This window comes from Brachyhypopomus gauderio, chromosome 12 (assembly GCF_052324685.1).
Source record: "Brachyhypopomus gauderio isolate BG-103 chromosome 12, BGAUD_0.2, whole genome shotgun sequence".
NCBI lineage: Eukaryota > Metazoa > Chordata > Actinopteri > Gymnotiformes > Hypopomidae > Brachyhypopomus > Brachyhypopomus gauderio.
Window position 1 is genome coordinate 15,117,499 of NC_135222.1, and position 16,705 is coordinate 15,134,203.

General features: G+C 40.2%; 2 protein-coding genes across 6 annotated transcripts in view; both read left to right on the forward strand.

The window, feature by feature from the left end:
* Window positions 1–10,844, forward strand: part of LOC143527880 (globoside alpha-1,3-N-acetylgalactosaminyltransferase 1-like) — a 17,253-nt gene extending 6,409 nt beyond the window's left edge. Inside the window, exons 3-11 of one of the 3 annotated variants that reach the window (XM_077023234.1) lie at window positions 576–611; window positions 788–841; window positions 2,641–2,670; window positions 2,829–2,963; window positions 3,927–6,767; window positions 6,926–7,104; window positions 7,738–7,833; window positions 8,086–8,225; window positions 8,504–10,844. In XM_077023234.1, coding sequence (XP_076879349.1) covers window positions 576–611; window positions 788–841; window positions 2,641–2,670; window positions 2,829–2,963; window positions 3,927–4,611 — 940 coding nt within the window. In that variant the 3' untranslated portion in view covers window positions 4,612–6,767; window positions 6,926–7,104; window positions 7,738–7,833; window positions 8,086–8,225; window positions 8,504–10,844. The remainder of the gene's footprint in view (window positions 1–575; window positions 612–787; window positions 842–2,640; window positions 2,671–2,828; window positions 2,964–3,926; window positions 6,768–6,925; window positions 7,105–7,737; window positions 7,834–8,085; window positions 8,226–8,503) is intronic. The other 2 variants (XM_077023235.1, XM_077023233.1) reach the window with 2 other exon arrangements.
* A 3,274-nt stretch (window positions 10,845–14,118) lies between these two features.
* LOC143527889 (globoside alpha-1,3-N-acetylgalactosaminyltransferase 1-like) overlaps window positions 14,119–16,705 on the forward strand; it is a 204,937-nt gene continuing 202,350 nt past the window's right edge. For all 3 annotated transcript variants that reach the window (XM_077023255.1, XM_077023254.1, XM_077023252.1), the window contains exon 1: window positions 14,119–14,278. The gene's annotated coding sequence lies outside the window, so the exon portion shown is untranslated. The remainder of the gene's footprint in view (window positions 14,279–16,705) is intronic.

Sequence of the window (16,705 nt, forward strand, 5' to 3'; positions counted from 1 at the left end):
ACTGGCAGATGAAACAAAAACACTGAAGGGAACTACTGAACACAGGGAGACGGAACAGGAGGCCAGAAACAGACACAGAGCACAACTAGAACATTAGCAGAAAGGAGAACCAACTCAGGAAAGGGGGAAAATGGAACTAGACCAAAGAGTACTCACAAAACACAATGACCGACACGGAGGACTGAAACAGATGGGATGATATAAAATGAACAGGGGAGTGAAACGGGATTCAGGTGTGGGCACTCACGACGGGGGCGGGGCAGACACGAGGGAAAGCACAGAAACAGGGAAACTAGGCGGGACCAGGGAGGAGGGCGGAGCTGGACATAACACAGATATTATACCAATCTAAGTAATGCAATCATCATGAAGCAACAACCAATCCAAAGACAAAACACAGGTTATATAAACACTGAGGATAATGAGCACACAAACTAAGAACAGATTGACAGATGGGGGCGGGACCAGATGTCACACTTGTGCTGTAATGATGCAGTTTCATTTAGCGTCTATCTGTCTGTATCATATAGCCTACTATTACATTTCAGTTAGAATTCATCTGTTCTGTTTGTCAGGTTCCTTTACTTAGGATTTGCCCCTGCCTGGATGAGGTAAGTGATAAATGATACCAGACACATACAAACATATAAATTGTGTGTGTGTGTGTGTGTGTGTGTGTAAGAGAGAGAGAGAGAGAGAGAGAGAGAGAGAGAGAGAGAGAGAGAGAGAGAGAGAGAGAGAAAAGAGACTGAGAGAGAGAGAGTATCATTAACTGTTCTGTTTTCAGCCTAAATGTCCAACTGGAGAAAAACATGCTAACACACTCAAGGCACTGTGACATGTAAGTACTTATGTTCAGAACAAACAGTGGAATTGATCTGTGTGGCACATGTCACAGGTGGGTGGGATGTTCAGATGTGGTAGCTTCAGTTAAATTATAACGAACGATAATGTGATAACTGTTATCGTTTGAATAAGTGTGAACGCTTCCAAATAATATAAGTGGACCGAGACCACCCAAAGAGGTCGGTCTAGGTCCATTTCTAAATGAATTCTGGTGTTCTGGTGTCACATTCTTTTAAAGTACGAACACAATATGAACCAAAGGCATGTAAATGAACCAAACACAGGTTATGATGTCACAATATGGAGCACTAAATGCACAGTCAGAATAGAGAGCACAATATAAAGAAAATAATGAAAAGAAGATTATTGTGGTGTACTGAGGACTAAAAATACCTCATTAACATTTGGAATTTCGTGTGCTGTTTTGACTTCTTTTCCTTTCTTTTTGGAACATTCTTATTCCATATCTAATGTATTGCCTTTTGTTGTGTTTCCAGATAAATCACTAGATATACACAACCAGGGCCAGCACAAGCCTTTATGGGGCTCTAAGCAAAATTGTATTTGGGGGGCCGCCATACCACCACTTCAGCACCAAATGCTTACGTAATTAATAGGCTCATCATGATATCTTGGTGCTCTTGGGGGCCCTCAGTGTGAATGCTAGGCAAACCAGGACTAAATTGTTACAATCTTTTTCCTGTTTATTTGAGACCAAAGGAACCAATCTACATGCATGAACACATGATCAAAGATCTGTACTAAATTAGCTTTTAAAAAGTACTTTACCATAAAGCATGGGCAATGTTGGCCAGGCTAGCAAACACAGAGAAGCGCACAGAGAAGCGCATGCTCAAGCGCACAAGAGAAAATGTGTTTGAGAATATCTACACATACATAAGTATAGAGAATAATACACAGCAGCATGTCCAGTAGTGTTGAAGACAGTATGCACTGTTAAGGTTTCTGAAATCTTCTTTAGACGTAGATTAAAACCATGTGGATTATAAATTTGTTCAGCCCTCAATGTTCCGTAGCTGGAACCAGGAGAACAGATTTACAACACATTGGTGTCAGGAAAGAGTTCAGTTTAAGGAAGATGTGTCTTGACACAATTGGGTAAGAATAATAAAACATATGTAAAATGGGTGTTCTCCTCATTAGGAGAGGAGGTACAGTAGACTTTATCTAGGGGTAGTGGAAAAGTACAGAGAGACACAGAGACATAGGTTCTAACTGAGGAGCAGATACACAGATAAGGGAGTGAACTGAGTGTCAGTGTATTCTGATAGAGGGCAACAAACAGTAAATCACAAATTCCCTTACATGCACAACTTGCAAGTATAAACTACAAGTCTGAGATGCATGAAGGACTGTATGAATAGGGCAGTAATACTGGACTGTAAAGTACAGTGCAGTGCAGTGAGTGCAAAGATGTGTTAAAGTGACGGTGTGGAGTTCAGCAGGGTCACTGTCTCATGAGTGAGGCTCTTCATGAGTCTGCTGGTGTGGGAGTGAAGGCTACTAAAACACTTACCAGATGGGAGATGTCTGTGTCTTGGTTAGAGTGAGTCTGTGGGTAGGGTGAGAAGTGTCCTTGATGATGACAAATGGGGCTGTGTAAAGAAGGAGAACTCCCCATATCTTATATTCAAATGTAACCCTTATCCTTAAATAAGATTACTTCATTAGTAACTTTTGCAAGTAGTTTTGCATTATTTTATTTACTACTGAAACAACTGCTAATTGTATTTTCACTTTGTGCATAATTGTATTTGTTTGATTTTGTTTTAGGCCGTTGTACAGTCCGAGTTTTCTGGAGGGGTACGTAAAGTATACACACCAATGGGTCTCTTACCGATTAGATCATTTTCAGTGTTCCCCTCAGAAATGTTTGTAAGTGCAATACTGGGCATGTGATTGTGTGTAAGATTACTGCATCAATCAGTCTCTCTTTGTATGGGTCTTTGATTGCCCATTAGCCGCAAGGACGTTGTTACAGTAACACCATGGCTGGCTCCAGTTGTGTGGGAAGGCACGTTTGACACAAATCTCCTTGATGCCATCTATAAACCAAAGAACATCACTGTGGCTATGACTGTTTTTGCTGTTGGCAAGTATGTGATCACCACATTTTCATATGTAAAGCAGAACAGACTAAACATTCTTTATGAAGTTATATTTGAACTTCTTGAGGTTAATAGTCAAAACATTGCACATAAGATATGACCAAAGGCTAGGCAGACGATACACAAACAGAAACCAATACCATGAAACAACACTGCAGATAGATATTGAACCCCGAGGGTTAACTCCAGACTGCAGCTATTTATCCCAGTTTAGCTACAATCTTAACAAGGTGGAGTATTTATGCTTAGGGGCGTGGCCATAAACCTTCAACTGGAGAAAGACCAAGATGACCAAATCTGAAGACGCAGGGCTAAATGTGACATTCACTGAGTCTTCATTGAAAAAGTGTTTTTGCAAGACTAAAGCATGACTAGTTATGTTTCCCAATTATTTCTTAATATTATTCTGACATTAAAACTTTTGCAAACTTTTTACAAACTTACCAAGTGTAATGTGATGGCTAGCCAGAGGTGAACTGGGTGAGCCACCACAGGGTTTTAGGTAGATAGCACCCAAATGGAACAATAGGACCCCGAGTTGACTTGTAATTGGGAGCAGGAACAAAAAGGGACAAAAGGAAACCGCTGAGAAAAAGGAAATAGGCAAAATCCCTGAAAGGTTCAAGCAGGAAAAAAAAACAATAAAGGACAACAGGGGAAGGACTGGCTCTCTCATACAGTGAGGCAAAAACTGAAATAAACTTTCCAACAATAAAAATTGCCAAATGCAGTTGAGCAAACTTGTTCTTTTGGTTTTAAAGAACATACACCTCTTACTGTTGCTTTAATGGGACAAAAATATATGATTCCAAAAATAGGAAAAAATTTAAAAATGTGAATCATTAAAACAGCAATGTTGGCTTTGCAAATGATGCTAAATTTACTAATACTTTGTGCTGACTGTTGATTGAATTACTGTAAACCATAAATGTTGTTTTCTCACCACCTCAGATATGTGCAGTTCCTGAAGGACTTCCTGGAGTCAGCAGAGAGCTACTTTATGCTGGGTTACCGTGTGCATTATTACGTCTTTACAGATCAGCCAGAGGCAGTTCCTATGGTAATGCTGGGTTCTGATCGTAGATTAACTAATATTAAAATCCCAGGCTCCAACCGCTGGCAGGAGATCTCTCTAGGCAGGATGGAGAGGATTGAGAACTTCATTGAGACCCAACTAATCAATCAAGCTGATTACATTTTCTGCCTCGATGTTGATACAAAATTCTACGGTCACTGGGGGGTGGAGACTCTGAGTAGCCTTGTTGCAGCCATTCATTTTGATTTCTTCACTAAATCACGTGATACTTTCACATATGAGCGGCGTCGTGAGTCCCAGGCCTACATCCCATATGGAGAGGGGGATTATTATTATGGTGGGGCAATGATTGGAGGGCTTGTGGAAGAGGTGTATAACGTCACTAAAACCTGCCGTATGTGGCTAGAAATTGACAAGGGTAATTCCATTGAGGCAGTGTGGCAGGAAGAATCCCATCTGAACAAATACTTTCTTTACAACAAACCCACCAAGTTGTTATCACCTGAGTACCTGTGGTATCCCACATATCACAATGATGTGTTGAAAATCATCCGTTTCTCTCAGGTATTGAAAGATTATAGTAAGGTGCGGCCGAACTAGTCTTGCAAATACTTTGTACTATTCTACACTTCACTTTCCTTTGGGATCAGTCAAATCAACAGTGGATGAAGCCTCTTAATTCAAATAATGTTAGGCTGTTTCATAATATAAATGTGTTTTCTAAGGTTTCATTAATAAAAGCTGTTGAGTTCTTCTTTTTAAATGTTTTCACTTGTATAGTCAAAGTCAGTTTTATTTACTCAGTGCTTGTTGCAACCATATGTTGTCTCAAAGCAGCTTTACAAACACATGGGTCCAGATCCCTAAAGAGCAAGTCAGGTGTTACAGTGACAAGGGAAAACTCTCTAGGCAGGGATGAGAGAGAAACCTTGGGAGGACCAAGACTCTAAAGGGAACCCATCCTTCACTGGATGCCCCAGCTAGTAGCAGTCCATATTTATAGTTCTATTTCTAGACTGAGCAGTACCTCCAATGTGGATGTTGGGCCACAGGTAGGTGGCAGCATTGGTGCATCTGCATCTTGCATCTTGTAGCATTGTATTTGTATAAACATGTAAGCAGAAATCAAAATGCAGGTTAAATATGTAGAGATAAGCATTGCATGAACCATCCACATATATAGTTAAACGATGGGGTCATAGGCAAGGGACACAAACTTTATAGAGGGCAGGGTTTACAACTAGATAGTAACACACCCCTGCTCAAGTTGGGTTACTGTGCCGACATGGAGGGCATGATAAACATATGGCAGAGACACTAAGGTAAGTATGTTAGGAACAAATCTTGATACATTTACTGGAACAGACAGTTGACAGCAGAAACATAATGACAATGGTACACAAAAACAACATACATTGAATGAACCTGGATAACATACACAGGCTGACAAACGAAAACAGATAACTGCCAGAATACAAGATAATGGTGCAAAAAATAATGGGGAGGAACACACTCGAGTAGCACATAACATGGGTGAATAGGACCTACAGAAAACTCATACTAAACAGGAGACAGAAATGGACTTCACTAAACAGATAACGCTACTAAAGGTTGAAGACACTAATGACTTGCCAGGGAAGACTGGAGAACCAGACACTATATACAGATTCACTGAGCAACAGAAACAAGAGGAAGGAACAAACCAACTGAAGTTAAACTATGAAACAGAAAACTCCACTGACCATTTAAACCAATGTTAACCAACCCAACAACCACGATGACTAAAGTAAATGAAAACGAAATTATATCTATGGTAAAATGAGATAAAAGTTACACAGCAAATGTGCCAGTGTTAATTTTTCTGTGTTGGTGTAAATTAACAGGGGTTACTAGTAATTTTACTCGGAATTGATCAATATTAACTCCCGCTGGAGTTAGCCCCCATAGTGTCAGAGTTAATATCTGTCGTTATGAGGATCACTCTGAATTTACACTGTGGCTCGTTAAATTGGCCACACCCAGCCTGCCGGAGCATTACCTGGGACACTGTCACTCAGCAGCAGCAGCAGTCATACTTCGTCGTGAAAATCTCTCCTTTCTATGGTAAGTTAAGTTTTGGTTGATAAAATTATCCCTTTGGGATTGATATTACCGTTTTGTGGTTGATTTTGGCTGCTAGGTAGCTAAGCGCATTAGGCTAACTAATGAACGTTAGCTTAGCTTGCTAGCGCTGGCCAACACTGCACTGGACCAGGGTTTAGCAAACAATCCCTCAAATGGAGTCAGAAAATAAATCAGGGTACCACAGGCCGAGGATGAGTACAGTTACTCCCAGTTTTTGCAAGCAGGTACCTGTTAGGCTAATTTGACTGTCATGTTTATTTGTGCTTTTAAAGGGGCACAATGTAGGATTACAAGCGTTTTCTCTGTGGAAATGCACTCTATAAAACATTAAAGGGGCATTATGTAGGATTAGAAGTTTAACTAGAGTGCATTTATTGGAAACTACAGATGAAAATGATATTTCCTGCTAACTCCAGTGTATGTATAGTCCACCAGCTTTGCTCAATGCATGTTTGTCGCTCCCAAACCTTGCTTATCCACAGTATCTTGTGTTTCAGTGCTGGCAAAATTCAATTCGGCAGATTCTGCTTCTTTGAGGCTGAAGGATTCATCTAATGTTGAAGTGGGTTCAGACATATTTGATGAACTTTTAAAGTCATGAGGTGTGTTTTTCAAGGCAGAGGAATGTTATGGTAAGTGACTGCAGGCTTGTTTTTGATTAATTAATTCTTGAGTTTGTTTTACACAAAAGGTAAATTGAGCTGTAACTCATTTCCTGTCTCAAGTTCAGGAAGCGGTAGATGTGTATAGCCAATTGTCATTTACAATGTAATGCTATGTGTTTTCTTAGGTACCCATACTGAGGTGACGTTCTTGGAGGGCTCATCTTCATCAGACTGGTCACCATCACCATCATGTGCATCCCAAGGGTCATCATCAGGTTCTGACTCAACACTGATACTGGAATCTACAAAGACTCTGAGAAGACAGCCGATTGAAGGACCCCTGGCTGGCAACGTTGCAAGAGATGTAAGTTAGCCAAATGCTATTGACCCTGAGGTCAATTAGACCAATGTCAAACTTTACAGGGTATCTGCACATTTTTAAATCTCAAATTCAATGACTTTTAAGACCTTTTTAATACCTCTCACAAGAAAAAATAATACTATTACTGGGGATGCAGGTGTGTTCCACATCGTTGACGCGGGGGGGGGGGGGTTGGCAAACGAAAATTGTTGACGTTGTTGAGTGAGGCCGTATACTCCAACGCTAGAAATCTAGCACTAGGACCCTGGAGCGGTTATTTTCTGCATTAGCGCTAGATTCGGCAAAGTTCACATCGCGCCAGAACAACTGAACAACACACACTTATAATAATTTAATGCCTCCCCTCATAAAATTCCAGACATTTTAAGACATTTTTAGGCCTTGAATATGGAAAACTAAATTTAAGACATTTTAAGACTTTTTAAGGACCCGCGGGTACCCTGCTTTAATATAAAGTTTCACAATAAGTATATTAGTACTGTAACTTCAGTAGGTGTTGAACTGAAAATGCAGAGCTTTGCTATGATAGCTAATTCTCATTTATCATGCCAAATAACTGTTACATCAGCTGAAATACACACTTGCAGTGTGATTGATATGCAATTGTTGTTTCAGAATGTTAGAGCTGCTCTGTGTTCAAAGCCTGGTGGAAAAGGAATACTAGAAGAGTACGAGAAAACAAGCACCATCAGTGATATAACAGTGAATAATGTAAGACAGGAAACCAGGAGCAAACTCAAGTTCAGGAAGTAGCGGATGTGTGAATATAGCCCACTAATTAGTAGATACAGTAGATTACTCATGCCTTCAGTGCAAAAAGAAAAGAGGACATTGTTGTGTTCTCTCATGTTTTTGTCCCCATTACTACAAATTACATACTGCGTCTTACTGCTAACCATATTCAGTCCATCATGTAATTAAAGAAAACTTAACTGTAACTGTGTGTCACTTCTATTTCTGCAGTCTGGCATTCTGAGGAGTGGGATTCTGAGATGGCTGCCATCCTGCTTCTGCTTCAACTCTTGCCTCCAACAGTTAAAGGCAAGAAGGGTGGCAAGATGAGTGCATCAGAGGCTACTCGACGCCTGATCAAGTTCATGAAGGTATTTTCTTAGGACTGTACATCACTGATGCAAGGTTTTCAGGAGCCAATATGGCATTGTAATTCTTGGGGTGCAGTTAAATAGTTTTCAAAAAGTAATAAATCCATTTATCACACAAAAATAAATGAATATTGTGTACATTCATAGATCCATGCCCTGAATTCATCAATAATTCATCAAGTGTATTGCTCACATCCATTCATACATTCATTTGCACGTGAATTAAAATGACTTGAGTAAAAACATTTCATCACTCACACTCACTTTTCCACTCACAGGTGGGAACAAGCATGGAGACCTTCCTTAAAGAAACTGGCCCCAATCAGCCCTTCCTGCTCGGTGTCGGAGAAAGAAGCAACATCATCCAGGACTTCTACATCATCCTGGACCAGAAGGCCATTCCCTGCAGGATGCAGACCCCGGTTGCAGCCTTTGATGAGCTCTTCAAGGCGCATTATGCTTTTGCTGTGTCGTATGATGATGCCCTGTCCATCTTCTTCATCTTCATCCAATCCACTGTTTATGGCATTGACGTTGGCAAAGTGAAAGAAAGTCCTAGGGTAAAAGAAATCTGAGCAAGGCTTCTTCACCGTGAGGTTTGAAGATGGGTACATTTTGACCAGAAATGTACACATGTTACTTTTGTAAACTACACCACACCAGTTGTTCAATGTTGTTTAGACATTTGAAGTTTGAGCATGGATTGTATCCCGCAAAGTCTCTGCGATTGAACTGTGGAGAACCTGGTTGTTTGAACACCTTTTGTACATATTCTGGTTATCAACGTCACCTTTCTCGAGTGCATAAAGACTGTTTTGATCCAGATCCTGCCAGCAATTTTGAATTTGAGGCTGTGGCTGGACCTTCCACACCAGTGAATGTGGATCCTCCTGTGAAGGTCACTACACATGTTCCAGTTGAAAAGAAACATATTTGGGACATATGCAGCTCCGTTATTGCTCAGGTTCAAGCCTCAGGTGTTCCAGAGAGCACTGTGCAGTGTCTAGTTGATTCAATGGAGGAACTGGTTAATGATGTTCATGCTCACACAAAGGAAGCTGTTAATTGTTTGTCTTCTGATGCATCAAGAGAAACTTTGGAGAGAGTTGAGAGTTGTTTTGATGAACTAGAAAACCCATTTTCGTGTCTGAACACAGAATCTAAAAGGATGAGGCATTTTTGAAAAGAAATTGAATATAGTAGAACCTGTAGAGCATGTTCTGGGTGTCCGTTTTGATGTAAGAAGAGACAGAATAACGGGCACATATAGGCAAGTTCCAGTCAATGATAAATTCATGTATGTGCCTATCCGTGGGTCTCTCTCATCAATGTTTAGTAACAATGAAGTCTGTAACAGTTTCAAAGAAGTAAAACCACACCAGGAGGGATTATACAGAGATATAAGTGATGGGTCCTACTTTAAAAATCATAGTTTATTTTCTCACCATGAACATGCTCTTCAGATCCAACTCTACTATGACGATTTTGAAACTGCTAACCCATTGGGATCAAAAAAGGGAGTGCACAAACTTGGATGTGTTTATTTTGTTTTGAGGAATTTATGACCAAAGCTCAATTCCGTGTTATATATATGAATATTCACCTTGTCGCTCTTTTTCACTCAGAGGATCTTAAGAAATATGGGTTTGAGCCAATTCTGAAGCCACTTATTGATAATCTGAAGATTTTGGAGAATGAAGGAATACAGTTGCCCTTTTTAGCTACACCTGTGAAACGTTCAGTCATTCAGGTCACAGGAGACAACTTAGCTCTACATGCACTCTTTGGTTTTGTCGAATCGTTCAGTGCGACATACTGCTGTAGGTAATGTTTAAAAGTAACTGATAAAAGTGAATATCAGTCAGTTTTCAGTGAAGATCACCCAGGTTTAACCCTATGTACAAAATACCTTCATATAGAGCATGTTCGTGTTATCCAGGAAAATCCTGCTTTGAAATCAACATTTGGTGTCAAACGAGACTGTCCACTCAATTCCCTTCAGTTTTTCCATTCGTCAAACAATTATGCTGTAGACATAATGCATGACCTGCTAGAGCAGGGGTCACCAACGTGGTGCCCGCGGGCACCATGTCGCCCGCGAGGACGTTATGAGTCGCCCGCGGGCTTGTTTTAAAAACAGCTCACTATATCGCCATGCACCAAAGCGCTGCATCGTTTGTTTTTGCTGCTATTAGCGATTGTCCGCGGTTGCTAGCGTTCTTCCCGCTTAGCAATTGACACGCGCACATGAACCCAATTCCCCCCCGCTCAACAACTTTCGTTCGCCACCCCCCCCCGCTCAACAACTTTTTTTTTGGTAGCCCTCCGCAATAATTGGTTAGCTCCCAACTTCAAAAAGGTTGGTGACCCCTGTGCTAGAGGGAGTGGTGCAATATGAGTTAAAGCTTGTGTTTCAGTATCTGATCAAGAAGTCAATATCCCTGAGTTCGTTGTCTTAAAGAAAACAGCAAAGATCTTGGACTCAATGCTATCCAGTCTTGGTGCCTTCTCCGCAATGCCCCACTGATATTTGGAGATTTGGTTGAAAGAGAGGATACCTGTTGGCAATTGTTACTCCTTTTAATTCAGATTGTAAACATTGTGTTTTCACCCACTGTATCTCATGGAATGACTTGTTATTTGAAACATCTCATTTTTGAACATCACACCCTTTTTAAATCCATCTTCCCAGAGCACAATCTCATTCCAAAACATCACCATATGATCCACTACCCTAGCACGATTAGAAGAATTGGGCCACTAATACACATTTGGTGTATGCGGTTTGAAGGGAAGCACAATTTTTTCAAGAAATCTGTAAATAACTTCAAAAATATTGCTAAGACTCTAGTTAAGAAACATCAGACTCAGTTGGCATTTCATTTTGAGAACTTTTATTTTCAGAGATTACAGTTTGGTCCTATCTTAGAAGTCCCAGTCAGCAGTATAGAGGGTGGAGAGGTGCTGAATGAAGCGTTTGATGAGTCATCAGTTTCTACCACTTCCTGGGTCAAAAACTATGGCACAGACTATCAAATTGGGATGTATGTGATTACTGGAGTTGAAAATGAGATGCCTTTGTTCAACAGGATTGACAGTATCATTGTTAAAGACAAAAATGCCTATCTGTAACGATTCACGGGGCGGGGAGATAGCAAGAGTGACGCAAGTGCAAGATAGAAAGTTTAATAAAATAAACAAGGAACAGACTAGACAGAAAAGACTAACAGGTACACGAACACCAGCGTAACAGAACGTCAAACAACAAGACGGCAAAACAGAACCACAACACGACAGAACACTCTAGACTTAATACAAAACTCAAACACTCGTAACTGTAAGACAAAACAAAACCCACAGGGGACTGACTAACAAAGACTCAGGGTTAACCACACAGGAACAGCTAACAACTCTAACGTGAAGTGTTTGGCTACAGACAGTAACATAACACAAGGACACCACCGACTATAAACTGAACAACAATACAGAGGAGAAAACTACTAAGTACAAAGAGACCAAACGGGAAACTGAAACAGACACAGAGAACACGTACGGCAGGTAAAACAGCACGGGCAAGGAAGACAGAGGGATGCACTTACTAACAATGACCGACACGGGAGCAAAACACTAGGGGGGTTTTATACACTGGAAACAAGACGGTGAAACGAGACTCAGGTGTGTGTGACCATTGACGAGGGCGTGACAGACAGAGGGAGGGACAAATGGGAGCGGGGAGCTAGGCGGGACCAGGGAGGAGGGAGGGGCTGGACGTGACACTATCTTTTGATTTGTAAAGTCTCAAATATTTTTTTTGATGATCATTTAAATGCATTTGGTATTGAGGAGAAAAATGAGGTTTTCACAGTGATCTCTGAAAATGATCTGGTATATTACAGACCTTGTGATAGGCAATTTTCATATGACACCGATGATCAAGTGTACCTTGTTCCATATTGTAATTATATGTGAATCCATGCAAACTGTTAATTGTTAATGTGGTGTGGTTGCCATTTAATAAGAGAATTCTTCTAAAGAAGTGTTTGCCTTGTGTATTTTTGAGATGGGTTTACTGGGTGGTTGTGTTGGTTAAAGGTGGGTGGTTTATTAGTAGTCAAATTTTACACCCATTGGTCTGAATGCATTGGAAGTCAGTGTAGCATTTTCATCCGCAGTAGTGTAACATTTTATTAAAATGACACTAGTGGAAAGTACTAGTGACACTAGGAGGTGTTAGATTTTAACTCCCTACAGTGTTGAAATTGCTAGATTTAAGTGTAAAAATATACTAGTGTGGTGTAAAATTAACACTTAACAAGTGTTAATTTTAACTCCTTAAAGTGTTAAAATAACTATATCTGAGTGTAAAAATATTAACACGGACACTAGACATACGTTAGTCAGTGTTAATTTTTTACTTCCTACAGTGTTAAAAAATAACTGAGTGTAAAAATATTAACACTAGTGTTAGTGTTAAATTAACACTGAAAAGAGTGGACGCATATACACACTTTTTCAGTGTTAAATTTAACACTCTCAGAGTTGATTTAACACTGGCATTTTTGCTGTGTAGGTCTGAGATGCAAGCAAAGAACTGGCTGAAACGTATGCATCAAGCTACTTTGGTCAGAGAAGTTAATCCTATATAGTGAGTATAAATACTAGCAGCAAACAAGTTGATGACATTCGAAGCTTTTTCTCTTTGCGCTTCATTGCTTCAAAATGTTTTGAATCTTTTCATTGTCACTCCTCCAATGAGCAATTGCTATCAGACACGTAGGCTGTTGGGAGACACGGCTTACCTGTCTCTGTGTGTATCCAGACTCCCCCACCATTTTGCACCCACCTTTTGCCCATCTCTGTTTTTCTTTCACTGTGGCTTGTGTTTGTATTTCTTTGGTTGTTAGGGGTGTGTCTTCTCTGTTACTGTGATCCATTAGCATCATTTGTGTGTGTGGAGCCTGCAAAGCTGTGTTGGGCTGTGGCATCTGTGAAGGCATTGCCTTTTGCTACTGTGTCGCCTGTTCTGGTGTGTGCGGCACATTTGATTATTGCAATTTGTGAAGGCGGTAGCACGGCCTCCAACAGTTGTGAGATTAGTTGGTGGTTAATCTTTGACCCTGAGCTGATAAGGAACAGTGAGCTCAGCTGCTTGGGCAAAATAACGTGTCGGGAGTGATATCGTTTCCAAATACCTTTGTGGACAAATGTGCTACTTTCTGGTCCTGTAAAAAATTGAGAAACTGCATTCTTGACCAGAAGTGTGAGTTGGGCGTACCTCACTATGTCTCTGGATGCTACCAATGCCTTTTCTGCAGCTGCTATCGCATCTAGTTTTCCTGAGAAGTAGGCTACCGGTCTCTGTCACCGTGAGCTTGTGTCAAAACACTTGTCATGTAGGCTCCCTTAACGTCAACACTCCCCACACACATACGAACACCGCATTCTATTTCAGAATTCAAAAACTGCTCTTAAGTCTCATTTGTTTAAACTTGCTCATTCAACAAATGTTATATAAAATGTTAAATAGGCAAAAGACCTATAAAAATATTATACTGACACCCATACACACACACACACGTTGAACAAACCTAGCTAATCTGTGGTTATTGTACTTATTTTATTGCTTAATTTACTGTATGGAGACTTGTATAATCTATAAACATTTATTTTATGTGATTATAGTGGTGTGGACTATGTCACCATAGTGTTTGGACCCTAAAGCTGCCAGTATCATGTTAACAATTCATAATGTACACTGGTACACAGGCAGGGCCATATTTGCATAAACAAATTTATTAGACAGGCTCATTCAGCTCCACGTATGAAGGTGTCATGCAATGTGAGAAAAATCTGGTTGAGCTGGTTTTCTCTTTCTAAAGAGATTATTATTGTATTTTCCAAATGTACTTTATCTTCAGAAGCTTCAGTACTCGGTTGGAGAGTAACTAATGTTGGTTACACAATCTGTGATACTTTCCCTACGTCAGAACTAATAGTCTTGATCCTGATGAACTCCTGACTGAACCCAGAGAAAAAGCTGACACATGTTTCAGGTATTTGATCTATACTTTTTCAGTATTGTTTAGTGTTTATTAATGTAGTGTAGTTAGCTAATGTACCAATGTAGTTGCTAAACCAGAGAGGTTTATGAATGGGAATTGTTACTGTACTTTACTGTTTAAAATGGAGTTTAGTTTAAGTAACTAAGAATTGTTTTGTTTAGCCATGTCAGGGTGAGTGTACCTATAACTAAACAAACAAATGTAAAGAAGGGAAACACACAGTCAGAATAGGGAGTAGGGAATAGTAGGAATTGTGCTGAGTTAATGTGTGTATACGTGTGTGTGTGTGTTTGGGTTTGGTGTGCTGAGTTTGTGTGTGTGTGTGTGTCAGCATTGGGGGTGTGCTGAGTTGTCCTATTTCCTATCATAGAGAGGTGAGGGAAAAACCTAGCCACTAGGGTGCACACACCAGTGTATTTTAGCGCCGGTCCCAAGCCCGGATAAATAGGGAGGGTTGTGTCAGGAAGGGCATCCGGTGTAAAAACTGTGCCAAATCAAATGATGTGGATCAAAAATAGAAATTCCATACTGGATTGGTCGAGGCCCGGCTTAACAACGACCGCCACTGGTGCTGTTGTCCAACAGGGCATTAGTGGAAATTGGACTACTGTTGGGACAAGGTGGAGGAGGAGGAGGAGATGGGAGAAGAGGGTTCTGAAGCTGAAGGAGAGGAGGCAGAGCAGGAAGGTGGAGGTTAGAGTTGGTACGTTGAATGTGGGCTCTATGACAGGTAAGGGGAGAGAGCTAGCTGATGCGATTGAGAGGAGGAAGATAGATCTGGATTCTTAAAACCCTACATAGCACAGAAACAGCACTGATCAGGGTTTTTAACGATATCCTCTTGGCCAATGATTCGGGTGACCACGCAGTCCTTATCCTGTTGGATTTAACATCCCGTTGACCATAACATTTTAGTCTCTCTGCTACAGCACCTGGTGGGCATTTCTGGTAGTGCTTTGAAATGATTTAGATTAAGCTTATCACGATACTAAGAATTATGATACTTAAAAAAATATTGAAATTCAATACCATTTTCGATACCAAAGTCAGATACTGTGCTCATTTCCGTTTCAAAGCCTTTTAATTTTTTTTAATAAACAAACAAATGAATATTGTATTTCGTTTCACAAATGTAAAATAAATAAAAGGTGTAGTCCTTACCACATTAAAACAGAAAAATTTGTAATTGCACATTAATATAAATTAACATAAATAATAGTAGTGCACTCTGGAATTCACATTTAGAAGTCTAGGCTAGTGCAAAAAGGCTAGTGCAAAAAGTATTTAAGTATACTTTAAACAACTTTAAGTAACTTTAACTTCAGTATTAGAGTCGAGTTCAGTATTCATAGATCAGTGTTTCTCAACCAGGGTGCCGTCTGTCTTCATCGGGGGTGCCTTCAAAATATTCTGATGTGAAATAAAAAAACTATAGTTTTAAAAATTGAAGTTATTATACGCTATAAAAATCATTAAAATTAATTTCATCTGACCAGATCTCTCAAGTTTGATGGGCGTGGGCTTTTTTCAGGCGGGGGGGATTGGAATCTGTCGCGATGGTTAGTGTAGCGGGTGTGTGTGTCTGTGTGTGTGTGTGTGTGTGTGTGTGGTTGGGGAGCGGGCTGGCTAAAGTTTACCAAGCAACAGCACGATCTATATTCTGATTGGTTCAACCTGTTATAATATACAACCGATGGATTGGCTGAATATGCTGCGGTGTGCGGCGATTAGATTATTTAAAAATAAATAAATAAATAATAATAATAATAATATTCAAGCGTGAGAAATTCCATGTGTGGTGTGAGAGCATGTGAAATCGCTAAAATGCGTAAGTGTCACGCTCAAAGCGTGCATATGACCTGCATATGACCCTTACCAAGGTCAGCACGTGATTACGCAGGTTTCCCACTGACTGTAAGTTATTTACCTCTGATCCATATCTATGATTCAATGAGTTACTAGTTCGCTCTGGCACCAACCACCAACGATCGATAGATCGCAATATAATACTTAATTTGTGTCCATTTTACAACCCCCCCCCCCCCCCCATCGACAACTTACGTTTGACCCCCCCCCCTTGGACACTTGGGTGCCTTAAAATTTTGCTTGCATATAAAGGGTGCCACAACTGAAAAAAGGTTGAGAAACACTCATAGATGATTGATCCATTGTAGTATGATCACTCTTTTTTTCTCTTTGTATGCTGTCGCAATTACGGCTCTTAAACCAAGAATATAACTAACATTTGCTAGCATACCATAATCGGACATATAATCTTGTATGCTGTAATAATACTAGAAATGGGAATAATCACCAACCTCTTGAAATTCTTTGTACAAATCTGCATGCTGGTCCTTCAGGTGTTTGGCCAGATTCGTTGTGTTAACCTAAGATCACCCAGGTTTAACCCTATGTACA